The 18185-nt window shown below is 34.1% G+C and overlaps 2 protein-coding genes across 2 annotated transcripts; one reads left to right on the top strand and one right to left on the bottom strand.

Annotated features, from left to right (window-relative positions):
* The first annotated feature begins 1888 nt into the window (after window positions 1-1888).
* LOC125067329 (IQ and ubiquitin-like domain-containing protein) lies at window positions 1889-5333 on the top strand. The gene is made up of 5 exons (XM_047675868.1): window positions 1889-2813; window positions 2960-3072; window positions 3295-3503; window positions 3658-3787; window positions 4142-5333. The coding sequence occupies exons 1-5, from the start codon at window positions 1889-1891 to the stop codon at window positions 5270-5272; spliced, it is 2508 nt and encodes an 835-aa protein (XP_047531824.1). The 3' UTR covers window positions 5273-5333.
* A 781-nt stretch (window positions 5334-6114) lies between these two features.
* Window positions 6115-17022, bottom strand: LOC125067150 (protein wings apart-like). Its single transcript, XM_047675531.1, has 14 exons — window positions 16430-17022; window positions 14375-16218; window positions 13941-14129; window positions 13337-13441; window positions 12986-13129; window positions 12685-12806; window positions 12399-12525; window positions 11984-12199; window positions 11442-11637; window positions 10743-10864; window positions 10488-10651; window positions 9191-9300; window positions 8584-8768; window positions 6115-8504 (listed from the first exon to the last, which is right to left on the bottom strand). The coding sequence occupies exons 1-14, from the start codon at window positions 16587-16589 to the stop codon at window positions 8232-8234; spliced, it is 3957 nt and encodes a 1318-aa protein (XP_047531487.1). The 5' UTR covers window positions 16590-17022; the 3' UTR covers window positions 6115-8231.
* Window positions 17023-18185: the final 1163 nt, after the last annotated feature.

Here is an 18185-nt window from a genome sequence, read left to right as displayed (position 1 = left end):
TGTATTCTGCTTCTTCACTGTCTATTATAATTTCATAGCAAGCCCCGAAGCGTTCCGTGTGCTTTTCCTTTATGATCAAGAACCAGATAATTACGTACGACTAGCAATCCTTGAAGTAATTTGTGGTAAATCGGCGTATAATTTTGTTAATATCTCTTATATTTCTTTGAATGTATTGTAACGTTTTCTTTGTAACTTGGCTGTTAAAGATGGTTCTATTCATTTTTGCTACGAAGCAAATTAAGGTTTATTTATTCTTGATTTTTGCAAATTGTACTTCGGTGTCTAGGTCGAGTTACTTTGTTCTTCTGGATATGTAATGGTATATTTAATTCGATTTCAATAAATAAATTATATATATTTTTAAATAAATTATATTTTAGTTTGTTTTATTTATTTAAAGTATTGTGGAAATTATATGAAAACATTTTATATCTAAAATTAAATGTATTATGTAAAGTATATTACTATAAATGTTTTTCTCACAAAATATGTAATGAAAAGTCAAGTCGATTAAGGCCTCGGTGGTAGCCGATTTCAAAGGAGATATCTTAGTGTGTACGCAAACACACTTAAAGTGTGTACACACTTGTGCAGTCTTCATTCTCTCACTTTTATAACTCTGCGATGGGATGGCAGTCTGATATGACTGCAACGAGATTAGGCACAGGACCAATGGATTATGTACCTACTTTCCGAGGCACGGAAGGTACACTGCCAACTTATTAAGACATAGATTTTTTCGAAATACCCGGCTCTGTATTGGACCGACCGCTCTAGGAACTACGTGATTCTAAACCGAACAGAACTAAGAAGACAATTGGTAAAAGTTGTAGCTAATCACTACAATCATGGAACTTACATATAAGTACCTAATAAACAATCCAAGCCAAAAATGAGCACAAAATCTTATTGGTCGTTTTTTTAATACCAATCTTTAGGCTATAATGTTGTATTAATTAAGACTCCATTACTCCATTACTGGAGACATCGCACGTTGGGTCAGTCTATTTGGTAGGCATTAGGCTAATGAATGACAATAACATCAGTGTTGACTATTTGGTATATGGTTAATTCGAAAATTACCCAGTCATGTATATGGGCGCTGGAGACTGGTGGATTGGTGGTGGCTGTTATGGAAAAAGTTAATATTGTTCATATTATATATTATAGGTAATTTTCTTGTTATTCGGTGTTTAACTATTTTAAAGTTGGATAAGTGTATATTTAGAAAAAATATCACCGATGTGGGGTTCTTAGGGGATGAACATTTGTTTGGCAGTTCTTCATATAAAATATTTTTTAGTAATGTAAACAGCTTGGTTGTTTTGTTTGTTATGATGGATCGACAAACGCATTGTACCTTCGGCCAAATGGACAGATGAGCTGCAGGAGGTGACGGGAGCCATTTGGATTTAAAGGTTCGGGGCTCTAGCACATTTTGGGAAAGGCCTATGTCCTGCAGTGAATTGCCATCGGCTGCTGCTGCTGACGATGATGATGATATATTACACACAATTTATAATTATTGCATAATATAAAAAAAAATATACTACTTTTTATTTAATTTTAACTCATGCGAGGTTGCTTTTTTGTTCTATACCTTTTACATTTAATTATGTACTTATACTATATACAATTAATTTCTTGTTATTACTTTATATTTCATAAAATACTCTATTTCTTTATGGCAATTATATTATACAATAAAGCTTATATTGTCACTGCCTTAATGTCTTATCTCCTAGCAACAGTATCGTAGCAATAATAATATTTTAATAGTTGTAATTTTCGTGAAGTTTTTAGAGTTTACATAAACCATTGTTACAAATTGTTTATTTTCTTTTACATAATACTGTATATTATTTATTTACAGTATAAGATCAAAATGGACCCTCAAAGGACAATAGATATTGCTCCAAATCCAGAATGTGTGACTGGCGCTGTTGCTTGTCAATGTGAACTAGGTCGAGAAAAATTACTTACAGCTCCACCCTATAAATGTACCTCTCGTGCCGTAGAAGATGAGGCAAAATCTCGTTTGCAAACAGCGCCCTGTGCTCGAGAATTTGAACAATATAAATGCCCAGTTAGTCACATTCTCATTCATTTCAAATCGCCTCTTCATCCCAACGAAGTGTTCAACAAAGTCTTCCCATCTAATACCCCAATCAAATTAGTTAAAAGAAAATTAGCAAAATTACTATCTGTATCGAATAATAATCTTCTATTGACGAAAAATAGGAACGTACTAAAAGAAACGTGCCTTATTTCTGAACTAAAGACTAATGCGCTAGGAAATCTTATGATAGACGTGTTTACGAAGGACTCTGAGGAGTTTTCGCTATCATCTATTCCGAAAGAATCGTATGTTCACGAACTGATACAAACAATGATGCCAAAAAAGAAGACAATGCCATTTATTGCTATTAAATTCAAAATAAGAAATCAAAATGGTGTATTCACTCGTTCCTACCATTCAATTATGAAAGTACACGAAGTAAAGAAGAATTTAGCAGGTGTCTTTCAAGTCGATCCAGACAATTTAGTATTACTGCGGGAAGAACGCCCATTGAAGGATCGTATGGCTCTAATAGACCTAGACTACGATAAGTATGGAATAGTAGAAGTGGAACTTCTAACTAAAAATAATGAGAAACTAGACGTAGAAAAGTTGTATAAAGAGATGCCCATAAATGATGTTTTAACAGTTATGGTGCCATTCGGTAGTACATTAAAACATATCAACGTTGAAATATTTTCGGAGTTAATTAGGAAGCCTTTTCTTGGTGGCTACAGAAACGTGCACACAGGTTGATTAAAATAATTTGTTCTAATATATTATATAATCAATTACTTAAGAAAATAACTTATCAACTTACCTTAAATATCTGCATAAACTGCAAAACTTCATTCGAAGCAATTGAATATAAAATCTTCATTTATTGTATAATTTTAGGGGCGATTTTTCATCACGCCTATACACAAACACCACAGAAGCCTGAAAAGCTACCTCCAGAAAATAAAAATTGTCGAGATACTCAAACAGCAGAAATGCGTGAAAAAATATATGTAAGCATTTGATTAAGCTTAACAATTTTACGTAAGAGAACATACTCTTAATTATCCGAATATTACTTAATATTGCGGTAATGTTGTAGATAGCGGTTAAATAATTTGTTAAGACTTTCATCCTAATATTTTTATAATATACATAATTTGGTGAAAATTCAGTTTGCGTTCTTGCTAATTGTTATAAATAGTATTGATAACCTTAATTTGTATATTTTTTAGGACACAAATTACAGTCGTGCGACTCAAATGAACACCGTACATGCATACATACCAAGTGTCGCTGACCGAATTATTGTGCCGAAACCTTATGAGACTTACGACGCTATGATCGCCAGATTAAACCATAATTTCTATGCTTCTATAATACAAAGAGCCTTTAGGCGCCACCAGTTCAGACAAAAAGTGAAAAATTGGCTGATGATATGCATGTAAGTTTTTTTATTTAAATTATATTTAATTACAATATATGCATACGAAGCCAATGTTTATTACACTAATGAGATTTCATTTATGAAAGTTTATATTATTTAACCCTAAAGAAAAAGAGAAATGTTAACAAAAACTTGACATGACTATCTACAGGGAAAGAATTGCGAGGATGGAAGAAGAGAAAAGATTAGAACGCGAAGCTATGGAAAGAAGATTGAAAAAAGATTTGGTTACTAAAACATTTCCAAGGACACGTGAAGATTTTGATCAACTTTATGCCATGGTAAGTTTTAATTATTCATTTATTATAATTTGTAAAAAAAAAGTGATGCAAATAGGGTAATGGTAATGTTACTATACATAAAATGGTCACCACTGATGGTATGTGGTCACGTAGATATTAGTTTTCTCTTATTTCAAAACTAATGGAACGCAAACCGAGTGGTCTTTTTTCACCTTTCCTCTTAGGACTAACATAACTAGAATTTATAGTAGATGAAAACTTAAAATAAAGATTTGTTTAGCATGTGTGTGTCCTAATCTTCTTTTATCTTGTCAAGCCACCAAGACGTGACACACTACCATTTGTAAAAAAAAATGTATTTTTACTCATCATTCATTTTATTTTTATATTAAGGTCGATCGCTGGAAACATGCTGAAATAGCAAGAATATCTCGACTTCATTCTAAAGGGCCTAAAATAGCTGAATTTACACTTTTATTAGATAAAGAAGTTGAACTTTTGCGATGCATCGAAGGTTACCGGGTTAAAGTAAAAGAGGATAGCAAAAAAATTAAGGAAAAACAATTTTTAGAAGAAATCTCTAAACCCGTCGCCTGGTATGGACGAGATGAAAAATTAATTACAATGGAAACTGTTGAAATTCAAAAAGCAAGGAAACTCAAAGAGCTCTACAACTCCTTTGTAAAGCAAGATTTGGAAGGCAAAGAACGTATCGAATTACTCGTCGATATGAAATTTGCCTTGCAAGATTTCCGTCATCCATTAGCTGAAGAAATTATAACACTTTTGGATAGGGAGTGCGATCTGCTGGTCCGAAGGTGTAATGATCATCAACTCGAATTTTTAAGACGACGAGTAGCCGCTTGCGTATTTCAGTTGATTAAAACCTCTGAACTTAATTCTGAAGTAACAAAATGTAAAGATATAAGAGACTACAAAAAAATGGAGAATGAGAGATTATACTTTTGTGAGATGTGTCACCAAGTTAAATTGAATACGGCTTTTCCCTTAAATGCAAAAATGAGCGGTTTTTTGGTCTGCACATCTTGTTCGTGGAAAGACGTTTCGGAACGTTGTTGGATAGATATGACTCCATATAAATTTATCTTGCGAACCGTGCAACGCGACGAAAGACGAAGAAAATGTTGGGGATCCTTAGCTTTTGTTCTGCAGGAGAAAGATATATTTTTCATTGTTGAAAAACTGTGGCATTCTCATTCCGCAATCAGCGAATGTAGGGACATGACGGAGCTCAGATTGTGTCGATGGCATGTCAATGAGGACTGGTCCCCGTGGAACTGTTTCCTAATCACAGTTCAAGAAATGAAAGCACATTTGAAACTAGAGCATCCCGAAATGGTTTATGATGATGAACTCGTTCAAAAAGTGAAAAACAAACACAAGCTCGCCAAAGCAAACTTTGAACAACTAGTGACGGTAAACAAACGAATCACAGAGAGTAGCGACTGGGCCGACGTCCGCGCTCCTGCGATTGCTCGAGTAGACGCCGTCGAAAAGATTTAGCAATATTTATTGTGTACTGAAATCATGACCATTGTATTTACTCTTTTAGCTACTTTACATTATTTTGTTTATTTTTAGGCGCTTTATTTAAAGTATTTGATGTAGAATGTGGCAATATTAAATGTTTTTCTAGACCTAGCTTGTACGTCAACTGTACTGTCACGAAAAAAGCATCTAATAACATATTTAATTTACAAAATGAACTGTAGTGAAAAAAACAATAGTTAAGCTTACGCCTTTGAAATATTTATTGAATCGATTGTCTAGAGCGTGGTGTGAAAGATACATAGTTATTGCCACAGTAATATAGTATGTAATATTTTCACAAAATATAAATATTATTATAGATAAAATATTTTTATTATTAATCAGTCACGGGGTAAAGGACAGTTAAGAGATACAATATTTAAATTGTCCTTCTTTTAATATAATTACATGTAATATTTAATAACATAATTATTACATTACATTTACAATAATAATTTCTCAAGATATCAAACTCTCCCGATTATCTAAAATAACATATAATAAAAGTATTAAAACACAAGTGTGATAAAAGTGAAAATTGATAACGAAATGCATGGAGCTAAGCTTAGTTCGTACACCTACAAGTCAATAAATTACGTAAATATAATTTAGGCAATAAGAATCATTATAACTGTACAACAAACACAAAAACGCAGTCTATAAAATCCTAAGTGTTAAACTAAAATAATCCAAAATAAGTTGGTTTTAGATTCCCTCTATGATAAAACTACAAGATACCGCTAAATAAATTCTTAAAAATTAAGTAAAGCTGTCACAAAAATGTCGTTTGATTTACTGAAGTGAAATCTTTATGCTAAACCAATTGTTGCGATTTCATAATACCTGCATAATATTTAATCGAATCCCACAATTGTGACTCAATCAAATTCAAAGTTACCTTGCGTAGATAAAGTATAGATTTCAAAATTAAATTAAAATATAAGATATATAAGTGAGGCACTGTTCAATTCAGTTTCGATATACGACTGAAATTCATTCAATTTCTGTGTTTGCAATTCGACAGAAATCCAAACAACAATTACACATTATATAATTTTTGTCACCACAATTCATTAACATAACATTTGCCGTCGAAATTTTAGAAACAATATTGTGTTTATGTCGAATTCGACTTCTATCAAGTGTCGAAGCTAGACACGTTATAAAACTAAGTGCCTCATTTAATATACTTGACTTTTGACAATAGCAAATGAAAGTTAATCTTGTATCATGTATTCAATTGAAAATAAGCCAGTATTTTTATGTCATCACGTAAAAGTAGCATAATCTGCTATTAAATAGTTCCCTTTTGTTATTTATGATTCACTAATAAGTCAACAGATTTAATCATTTTTTTTTCTTAACGTCATTTAAAAGATAGATAACACTATTCGTGCATAGATAAAACGTTTTAGAAAACCAACAAACACATTAAGTAGAATGCCTTTATACATATTTCTGTACTTTATAGCTAAAAAGCTGTCATTAACAATTCATAAACATACATTAATTTAATAACTATTTCTGAAAATAACTGTCGACCAATTTAAAAGGGGCTATTTTCTACCGTTTCGCTTTTGAAGGTATATTTATTATTTAAATAGCTACTAATCAATTCTAGCGTCATATAAAATACTAATAAATTCCCTAGTACAGACGTAGCTACACCTCGATTTAATGTTATGTAAGGGTCACTGCGCACAGACTCGTTGCTATAACTGAATACCTTTCGGCATCGACACTAGTTAAATAGAAATTGGTCGTTATTAGTCATCAGTCATTGTGCGTGATGACCGAAATGATTCTGATATTAGAACATTAACTCAAGCCCTCTGTCTGTATTCTAGTCTGTCAATTGTCTGAAGTAATTATCAAAATCAGGGAAACATGAGGATATGCGATAACGCTATCAGCTATTGATTAAAAGTCAAACATCATAGATTGTCCTATTTATTAATGTAAGCAAAAATCATCTCTCATTTGCGAGCAACTAACATAGTTAGTGTTTGTACATATCGCACGGAGAGGTCTCGGCTCTCCGAACGGACAAGCAACGATCTTTAGAATCTCATATATTCGCATACAAATAACCTCGCCTATCCTATTTTAGTCAACAGAGACCGATCTATTAACACTAGCTAATTTATTTACAATAAAGAATTGTGCCTCATCAGAACAATACTCGATAATTTGTAACTCTCTCAAAAACCTATAATACAAAAAGTGCTGACACAATATTCACATAAAAGAATACATATCTATTATACACTTACTCGACTATGTTTGCACTTTTATATTGCCAGGTCAGTGGCTTAAACTCGGAATATCTCAATTTAATTAAGATTTCATAACCCATATTCAATCAACGCAGCTAACTACACCTTATTAAATAGCCGGCGAACTATATTTACAAGATTATTTTTAAGAAGGAAGAAATATCGTTACAGAAAGGATGAGGTACTAGCCGAGTGCAATAACGCATTCATCTACTGAAATATAAACGATTTATTTTTACAAATGGCATACTATTTCTATTACTACGTTGACTCAATCAGAATTTTAATGGTTTATATTTACAAGTTTTAAAATGTAACGTAAATAAATCAGACTCACCAGATCTAGTCACACTCCTAACATTTTATTTAAGTTTCAATATAGACGGTTCACTGTCGTAGCTATTTAATATGCTGCATATCATTCAGCTTATCCCACAAAAACAATTTTTATAGTAATATGTAATCAGAAATAATTTCGGTGTGTTTCTTTAATAATAGTAGTATAATATAACACAAAAAATTCAAAACGTTTCTTTACGTCGATATAAAACTAAACTCATGTTTCACACTCGGTACAATTTGGGAGGCGACCAAACCGGATATCGTCCGACGACGACACGTCGCTAACGGGACCGAACTAAAAAGTGATATCGATTTCAGTGGTAACCATCTATCTCCATCGACGACGACATCCGATCCGAACTCGACGAGCTGTTCATGTAGTTCATGGAGTAGTTGAGATTGCTGAGCGACATGTCCTGCGGCACGTCGGACGGCGACGTCTGGTAGTAGCTCGGGTAGGCGGCCGTGTACGGCGCGGCCGGAGCCGGCTCCGGCGTGGCCGGCTGACCGGCCTGCTTGTCGCTGTTCTCCATGAACTCGATTATGCGCTGGGTCGACTTCACGTGAGCCACGATCGCGGCCTCGGCCTGAAACACACGGACGGAACACGTCAGCGCACTCCGTCGGCGGGGCGAGAGTCGGCAGGAGGCGGACGGGGCTACTCACGCTGGCGGTGAGCGACAGGAAGGTGAAGTACTTCTGCAGCGTGGGCAGCAGCGGCGCGTAGAGCGGCACGCGCGCGCGCACGGCGGCCGCGCTGGCCGGCGCCGCCACCGCCATGTTGCCCAGCAGCAGCGCCAGGTACGCGCCCACCATGGTGTGCTCCATGTGCGTGCCCGCGCGCGCCAGCACTGCGGGGGGGACTTGTATTACCTGCTGTTCGGCTCTAAGCATTTTTGAAAATTTGAGGCAGACATATACCTACATACAGTATATTGCAACCATAAGAGGACGAGAATTGATAAACAACTTGAATAATCTATTAATATTCATTATGGATTTGCGGCGAATATTCAAAGTAAAATGAAAGTGAAAAATAAGCAGTAGTACTTAAGTACTACTGCTTATTTGAAAATTGAAATTAATTTCAATGGAAGAAGTGATATACCATTTTTATTCTTTTATAATTAACAATTTTTACTTTTTTTAAATTCAATTCACAATATGATATATAATTTTCAATAACAGAAAAAACAAACAAACAGATCAGAAAAAGGTATAAACTAATAAATTTTTCTATTTATATATAGATTCATAGATAATATTCCCTTACATTTAGCCACGGTTTCGTCAATATCATCTTGTGATTGCTTCTTTTTGTCATTTTCTGTTTCCTCTTCTTTTTCGCCGTCTAGTAAAGCGTCTGTGTTTTCTTCTGCTCTCCTATAAAGATTAACGAAACGTTTTAAAATAAAAAAAAATGACTATACATATATTATACAAACTAATGTCTACTTCCAAATTTAACTTTCGGTGATCAAAATAACTAGTTTTTTATAGTATTTTGAAATTTTAAGTAATTGTAATGGAATCAAAAAAATTATTTGTGCATGTAATATCAAAAAATAAAATATAGTGAAAGCAGTTACGCCTATTATAACTTTTTAGGTAATGTTATTTTATTAGAACATGTAAATAGTAAAAATAAAACAGAAGAGGGTTTTTAATTTATTCAAATGAGATGGGAAAATATCTCTGTGGCTAAGCTATATATAACAGCTTTTTTTGTATAAAAAATGGATAACACTAGGAAATTGATTCCATATTAAATTAGACTTCTCTGTATTGATAATTGAAACATAACAACATCATAAATATCATAACAAATCCATATCATCAGACAAAACATAAACATATTATTATCAGATCACTCGAGTTAGATGAGGGTGGAATAGGTAAGAAATAACATTTGTTCCTGTGTGTAAGCAATAAAAATGTTTAACCATACATTTACACATTAAAGTGATGTTGTAGACCAGCAACATTTAAATATCTGACTCATACTGATTATGTTGCACTCATTATTCACATATAAAAAAGACGTAAAATGGGATATGATTTTAGACTACAAATCTTATTTTAAATATATAAATAATGGATTTAGAAAGTTTAAATTATATTTTCTGTATGAAGTATCAGTATTTTTTAGACAGTTAAAGGTTCCAAGTCTGAGAAGAAAAAAAGAATATTAAATTTCAAAGTTTTGACTCAAATTAATAAATTTCCTTTTACATCTCAAATAAAACCTTAATTTCATTTTGTAAGGTGACAGAGAAACCTCTTTATAAGTTTTTTTTAAGTAAATAAATCATTAGTAAATTATTATCACTGAGTCTATGTTCTAAAATTATATGTAGCATATTCAAAATATACTCACAAAAAACTATACAGCATAAAAAACTATAAGTTGTGAATAAATACTAGCATATTTCACCAATATTTCTTTTTAGGAAGCACTATTTTTTACTTCCGATTATAACATTATCCAATAGTCACTAATAACTTAATAAGATATCTGTATGCTCACAATTGAATTAATCTTTACTTATATTACTGAAGTGTATTCTCACCTGGCTAACTCCTCTCGCTTGTAGAATAAATCGACGATAAGGTCCAGCGCCGATACACTTCGAGATATGATATCACTTTCATTGTCAACTCTAATTCGAACACTTAACAGTCTTTGAGTATTTACATCGTTGTTCTGTACCAGATTTATTAAAAGCATCAACACCTAAAAGTAAATATAATATTTTAGAATACAACAAACACAATGTATAATTGTAAGAAATATTATATATAATATAATATAGCAATATACTCACACAAACACAAAAATCAAAATTTCTGCTATCAGGTATGAAGTTTCCTTGATTATTTAACATTATCAAGCAGATTTCCATGAGTGATGGCTGTTCACCCACAACTTGAGCTCCAACTGTCGATGCTTGAAATTATAAAGAAATTGATTTCAATTAAAATTCCTATTATATTTGGCCTACTGCTGAATAAAAGCCTAATCATCAGTCAAAGAGAAGGTTTTAGCCGTATCCCACGACCGGAGGCGACAAATACTGTAGAAATTTATCCGATTTGAGCATGTTTCCTCACAATGGTGTAAGTGAAAGCTCACTGTGCTTGCCTGAGTTTGAATTCGCAATCTACAGTACAATAAGTATGATTTTTTTTATGTAATAGCTAGGCGGACGTTTAAATGTCACCTTCGCCCAGACATTAGCGCTGTAAGAAATTATAACAATTCCATACATCACACTAATGCGCCACCAACTATGATATTATGTCCCTTGTGCCTGTAGCTACACTGACTCACTCGCCCTTCAAACCGGAACACAATACTAAGTATTGTAGTTTGGCGGTACAATATCTGATGAGGGTTGTAACCAAACAAACGGGCTTGCACACAGCCCTCATATCAACCTAGTAAAATACGAATCAATCAATAACTTGTAATGTTGCTTTTTTACTGAAATAAATGTCAAATATATTTATTTTGGTATACTCACAGGCGACGCCGAAGGAGTGCGACAGGTTGACGAGCACCTTGACGGCGGGCAGCGCGGCGTCCAGCAGCGCGGCGCGCAGCGGCTGCGACGCGCGCGCCTCGCTCGCGCAGCGCCGCAACAGCGCCGCCAGCGTGCGCGCCGCGCCCAGCGACCCCGACACCAGGTACTGCTGGTTGGCCTCGTTCTGCTGCGTCACCTGCGGCCGCCGTGCTCTGTGTTACTCGCGTCTCGTGGCGTGGCGACGGTGTAGTGCGCTCTCAGAATGGGACGGGACGCTTATTCCGACCCCAATTTATCGACAGATATAACTTTTACTGACCCAAGCAGGCATTGTACCCTTGTTTGTAGCCCTTGGGTTCGGAAACCTTTTATACTAGCCACTGGACCGACGATGATGAATGATTTCCGTTACTTTATACTTTTATGTAATGTAATATACACATTACTACAAGTGTGTTCTTTTTTATTTCAAATATAGAAATGACCTCATTTCATGCTAATTTTCGAGAATTTAAGGGTAAGAAAAAAAGAAAGTAGCTCACATTCTCCAGGACGCGCATACACCTGTCGGCCTTCCGCAAGACGTCGACCTCGGCGCTGGTCCAGTCGGCGGCGGGCGACTCGAGGCGCGCGGCGCAGTCCTGTATGGTGCGCACGATGTGGTCCACCCCGCCCAGGTTGCGGAGCTCCTCCTTGAACCACTCACCGGCTCGCTTCGAGGTCAACGACAGCAACGTCTCCATGGCGAGGTGACCGACCTGGGAATAGTCATAAATGTAACCGTAACAGACCAAAACATTCTCTCATATGGTTTCTATTATTTGTTAGCTACATTGCAGAAAACCATTAAAATGGTTATTTTGGGTGTGAAATCCTTTCATTTGAATTTCTATATTTATGGAATATTTAAAAAGTATCTTTTTCTGTCATTGTTTTTTAACTGAACTGCTAACTTACTGTGATATTATCCAAATCCAAATGATTTGCCTTTCCTTGACTTTTAATTTCAGCACATAGTTCTCGCACTCTTTCCTGAGTCTTTGCCAGTTGAGCTGATGTTAGGCCGCAGTCATCAAGAGCATTTCTGTGTAAAAATTACAAAAACAATTGAATAACTACCATTAGAACTAAAAATCTCTACATTTAGGATAACATAGTTCACTTTAGTTGAAGATGACATGAATAGTAAAATAATTTATCTATCAGTTTATTATGATATATTAATCAAAAGTGTATAACTTACTTGTGTGACACATCAGATTCAAGTAGATTCAACATAAGTTCAAGTGACTCTCGATCCAGATCCATGTTTAGACGATCTTGTGAAAGCACAAACATCACTGTCGCTGTACACAATCCCAGGCTCTAGAATATAAACTCAGAATATTACAATAACAAATATTTATTAAATTTTATGTTCATTAAGCAAGAAAATGCTTGACTTTTGTAAATAATAATAGTATTATTTTATAGTTATTAAATCCACATGATACCTGTAAATGAATAATGGGAAAACAGATGTAGGTGTTTTGGTACAAACTGACCTGATCGTTGGTGGCGTCGTGCAGCGCGCTGAAGAACTTCTGCACGGTGCCGTGGGCGCGCAGGTGCATGCGGAAGGCGGGCGCCGTGCACTTGCTGGCCAGCGTGATGGCCGACAGGCAGCGAGTCGACATTGGGTTGTTGTCCTAAGGAAATGTTTTTAATTACTGTATGTTTTCCGGATCTCCAATCGAGAATTGGGGTGAAATTTCAATTTTTTTAAATCCCTTATTCTTAAATTAAACTTTAGAATTAGATCACCGGTATGGTGGATACAAATATATAAAATATGCTTTATGTTTAGATACCTAGAACCCTGAACGAACTTAAAACTTAAATATTAGAGCACTCACTTGCAATGCATCTAAAAGATAATCTACATCCTCATTGAATTCCAGGAATTCTCCAATTTCTTGTATTTGATGTGCCTTCTTAACATTCCGCACAACTGTGTAGTACTAAAAGAGAAATTTTTTATTATTTAAAATTGTATATAAATTGTATATAGAATTATAGATATTGTATGGAAATAATAAAATAAACTAGTGTTTATTAATTTGGACAAAAAATAATTATCTTAAAGTAATGTTTGTTTTAGACAAACAAACAATGCTTTTGTTCTTTTATTATATGTTTAAGCAAAACCAATACATATTTTATGTATATATATGTGTATAATCACTATGTTTTTTTTTTTTATTTCAACATGATATTGTGAAAAGTATTTTGAAAAATTTCACACCATACAAGTCATGACACTACTCAGTTTATACACGAAGTGTATGTGAGTGAATATTTATATAATAGATTATTCACTGAGAATCAACATAGTTATGTTCTTAAAATGAACATATACTATTTATTCAGAGGCAGAAAAAATCTGACAATGAAAACAGTACAAAAATTTGTGTGACAATTCCTGTTATTGTCTAAACTTAACTTAATTATAAATGTTACCTCTTTAGCTTCTTTAGCACATTTGACACTTGTGTATGGTTTAACTGGTTCATTCAATGTTGGATCATCCATGATTGGATCAGCTGCCCTATATCTCGTGACTCTAGTTAATTCTTCGGACACTTCTGTCACTGGATTTCTAACTTCCTGTGTCTCCGTTTGTTCAGGTCTAGGTGTCTCATTTCCTTTCTAAAAGTTTAACAATATTCAAATATAGATATTAAGTTTTAAATTAGTATAGTTAACTTTTATAATTAGTATAGTTATAAAAAGAAAACATGAAAGTACAGGTTAATCAAGCTCTGAATTGATCTTACGTGATATGATCACAATTTACATTTATAAAAGTAGAAATATAGATACCATAATATTTAACAAAAAGTTACTTTAGCAAAAAGTATATCATACTTTATATAAGTTATAATTAAACTTACATCATTTGCCCATTCATGTTTGTAGAGATGACGTCTTTTCCTAGCTGGCAATGGTGAAGGATTGTCATTTACTAAAGATTTACTTTTAAATATAGAACCTTTCTTTTTAGTAATGACCAACTTAACACTTGGTTTGTCTTCAATATGTTCTTCAGAATCTACACCGTGTGGAGATTTGAAAACTTCATCTTGTTGACATTTTTGTGATTCTTCCTCAGAAAACTCATGAGGACAGCTGTTATAAGCAGAATCAGAAGAATGTGTTTGTATTTGAGCTTCATTTGGTTCCACCACAGGATCAGAGTCCACTGTGGCTGGTTCTTCAAGTGATTCTGTATCTTTATCATGATTAAGTTCTTCTTGGTTAGGCAATGTGTCTTGCACATCCATTTCTGCATTAGGACTTGAATGTTTACTGTTCTTATTTTTTTGTTTTTTTGCCTTTTTATTAGTCACAACATCAGTCTTACTGTTATCGCTTCCAGATAATATATCAATAAGGTCATTCTGTTCTATGTGAGATTCAGATTCTGTGTCAATTCCTTGTTGATTATCTGGTGAAGTTACATTAGTTACAGGTATGTCCGCTACTGCCTCTTGTTTCCGTCTACTCTTTTTAGCTTCTTTTTTCAAGTCACTCACTGTTCTAATTACTTGTTTACCTGAAGATTTAGTTGCTAAAGCCTCTAAATCATCATCATTTTCACTATAGTTTATATTTGGCCTATTTCTTCTTGATCTCCCTCTGTTTTCAGGTGGTTTTGGTTCAGGTTGAGGATCCTTAGGCTGCTTTTCTGGAACTGGAGATTTAGGCTCAATATTTGTTGAGTCCAATTTTGCTAACTGTGATTCTATAGTACTGTCAATTTGTTTGTTCTTATTAGAATCACTTTCTGTTTCATGTACCGGAGATGCAAGAGTTTTATATAAATCATATGTATCTGAACCTGGTTGTGGTGAAGAAGGTTTTTTGAGAGGTTCGTCATCAGAATTTTTGTGGTGACGTTTATGAGATTTGTGTTCTTTTTTTTCCTTTTTCTTCTCTTTTTTTGCATCCTGATTTATCCCTGAACATTTAATAGTTATTTTAAGACCTTCATGTTTAGGTGAGCATATGCTTTCCATTGTAGGACTCCTTTTGTGATCTGAACCCATATCAGAATGGGTATCCATAGAAGAATGTCTGTCTGAACTAGGTGATGTAAAACCTTCATTAGAATCTGTACTTACTATCCTCGATGTACCTTTGGATATTCGTAGTACTATAGGAGGGGGTTTACGTTCCTCACTTGTTTCTTTACTTGTTGACGGACTAACTACATCCATCTTAACTGGAGATGGACTTGTAACCAAAGGACTAGCCTTTGGTGAAGGCACCTTAGGTTGTAATGATTCATATCTTGTGAATTCTGGGATTGGACTGTTGCTTCCATCCTCAGCATAATTTATTACTTTATCACGATTACGAACCAAATATCGTTTGTTTGGTGGTTGTGTATTTTCCGCAGTTGTTTCTTCCTTTTTTGATGCCTTAGTGGCCACATTCTTCTTCGTTTTACCTTTTTCAGAATTACGTCTAGGTAATTCTGGTGATGAAGAATCCCTATTGTATCTACTTCTTTTATTTGTTTTCTTTTCTTTATTAGAAGGATGTTCAGGTGAGAGAGGTGCAGCAGGTACTGGTGGAGCATATGTAATTTGTGGTACTGGTGGGTACAATTCTGCATTGCGAGATTTAAAAAACTTTTTTGGTTTCGGTGGTGGTTGTTCAGTTTCTACAGCTGGCACTGTCAAAGGACTATTCTGATCTTGAACAGTCTTCTTATGAACATTATTTTGATATGCTGTAATAAAAGTACAAAATTAGGTCTAAACTATCCAAGATTAAGCATAAAACGATAATTTTAATCTAATTAGAACAAATAGTTCAAAAACTGAATTGCAAAAAGTATACTTTCACAATTTTCGCTAAAATTGAAGCAATTTTAATGCGAAATTGTGTTTACCTGATGTAATTCAAGGCTAAACAAGAATGTATTGGTGAATGATATTTACCGTACGGTGCGCTTCTGATTGATGTGAAGCTCGTAATTCCCCACTTGCCCACCGTCCCCGCCGATCGGGCTGCTGAGGGGCAATTACTATTTTCTCTGAACAGAGCGCTGTCCAGCGGCACAGCCACGCTGCCGCTTCTTCCTCTGCCCCAGCGCGACATACTGATAATTTCATCAAATACAATGACACCTGCGCTGTCTAACTAAATCAATCACTTCTTGAAATGTCAAAGAAGCAAGTAGCACATGTCGTCCTTATTCACGCATTCCACTATATATCTCAACTCAGAAATGTATTAACACTAGAATATCACTCCTTAGACTTTCTCTAATAGCAATGAAAACACAACCCATAAAGATAACACACCCGCCATTTTTACAGGAGCTATGTACTTTCCTCACGGACGCATTCGAACGTATTCATTTGATAATAATCGTCAGATAAAACACGTTCGCCTTTATTACAACTTACATTACAATTACTGACTTTCTTTGAACTTGTGAGGTAGGTAATTAATGTTGACTCAAACATTAATAATGACAAATAGGACACAAACTGCGATGTTGTCATCTCATAACACCAGCGGCGCCATATTGGCGAAGCAAAACAAGGAAGCAAATTACAGCCAATAGGCGCTGACTTTAAACCATAGACAAATTATTGTCTTTAGAATCGTTAAATATGCTCTATATTAGGTCAAATATATTAAATCATCTACTTAAATTATAATTATTTTTTTCTGATAAAGTAAAATTGGTGATATATTTTCTACGCAAACCTGTTCTTTTTGAAGTAATCTCATTGGTTGAGAAGGCGCTCTGTGTACTAAAAAAACGGACTTTAATTGTTATTAAAAGTCTAGTAGTAGTTTAATCGAATGATAGAAGAACTATTTTTTAATAATTAATTGGTTTTTTGTTTTTAAAAAAGACGAAAAACAATTTTTAGTAGTTTAGTATAGTTAATTATAATATTAATGCAGCTTTGATTGTTTAAATTTATCTTCTAATCGTATCTATTTCTAGCACTCTTTTTTAAGTGAACATGTAAATTTAAAATATTTTTTCACTAAATAATTTATATATACATTTATATTTCATTTAATTTATTTACATAATATAAGAAAATAATACTTAAAACATATAAGATATATTAATATAATTACTCGGATGAATGGAGCCACAACCGAGAAAATTTAGAATTTTGTATACTTTTGATGTATTACATATTTAAGAGTACCTATAATAATGATAACGATAATATATTAAATTAAATATCTGTTTATTTGAGTTCAATAAGTAATTAAAACATACAATAGATACGACAAAGGCTAAATAAAAACCAAATTATGACATTGACAAAAGGGCGTAGTTTTAGACTTTAAGGTTAGGAGTTACTTAAATTTACTTAGTGTTAAGAAACATTTATTAACCCCTTCACACCTGGCGGGTCGTGCATAGGACATTGACATAAAAAAAATCGTGTGGAAATATACCATTATTTTGGGTTCCTTTTCTGCATGGCAACACAACTTATAGAAAAATAATTTTAACCGTTCACCCATCGCCAAATTAAGGAACGAGGGCAAAGAAAGTCACGATAAAATACCTAACTTTAAGGTTAGAATCGTAAGATTTATTTTTGCTACTCAGGAACGGAGCAAAAACCACCCCTTCCTTGTTATATATGATAACGTCGCCTTAGGTCTGTGCCTGAGATTCGTGGATGATGATCATGATACCTGACCGTTCACCTT

Source organism: Vanessa atalanta, chromosome 11 (genome assembly GCF_905147765.1).
Source record: "Vanessa atalanta chromosome 11, ilVanAtal1.2, whole genome shotgun sequence".
Classification (NCBI taxonomy): domain Eukaryota; kingdom Metazoa; phylum Arthropoda; class Insecta; order Lepidoptera; family Nymphalidae; genus Vanessa; species Vanessa atalanta.
The sequence above is the reverse complement of the archived record's forward strand: the minus strand, read 5'-3'. Positions and strand labels throughout refer to the sequence as shown.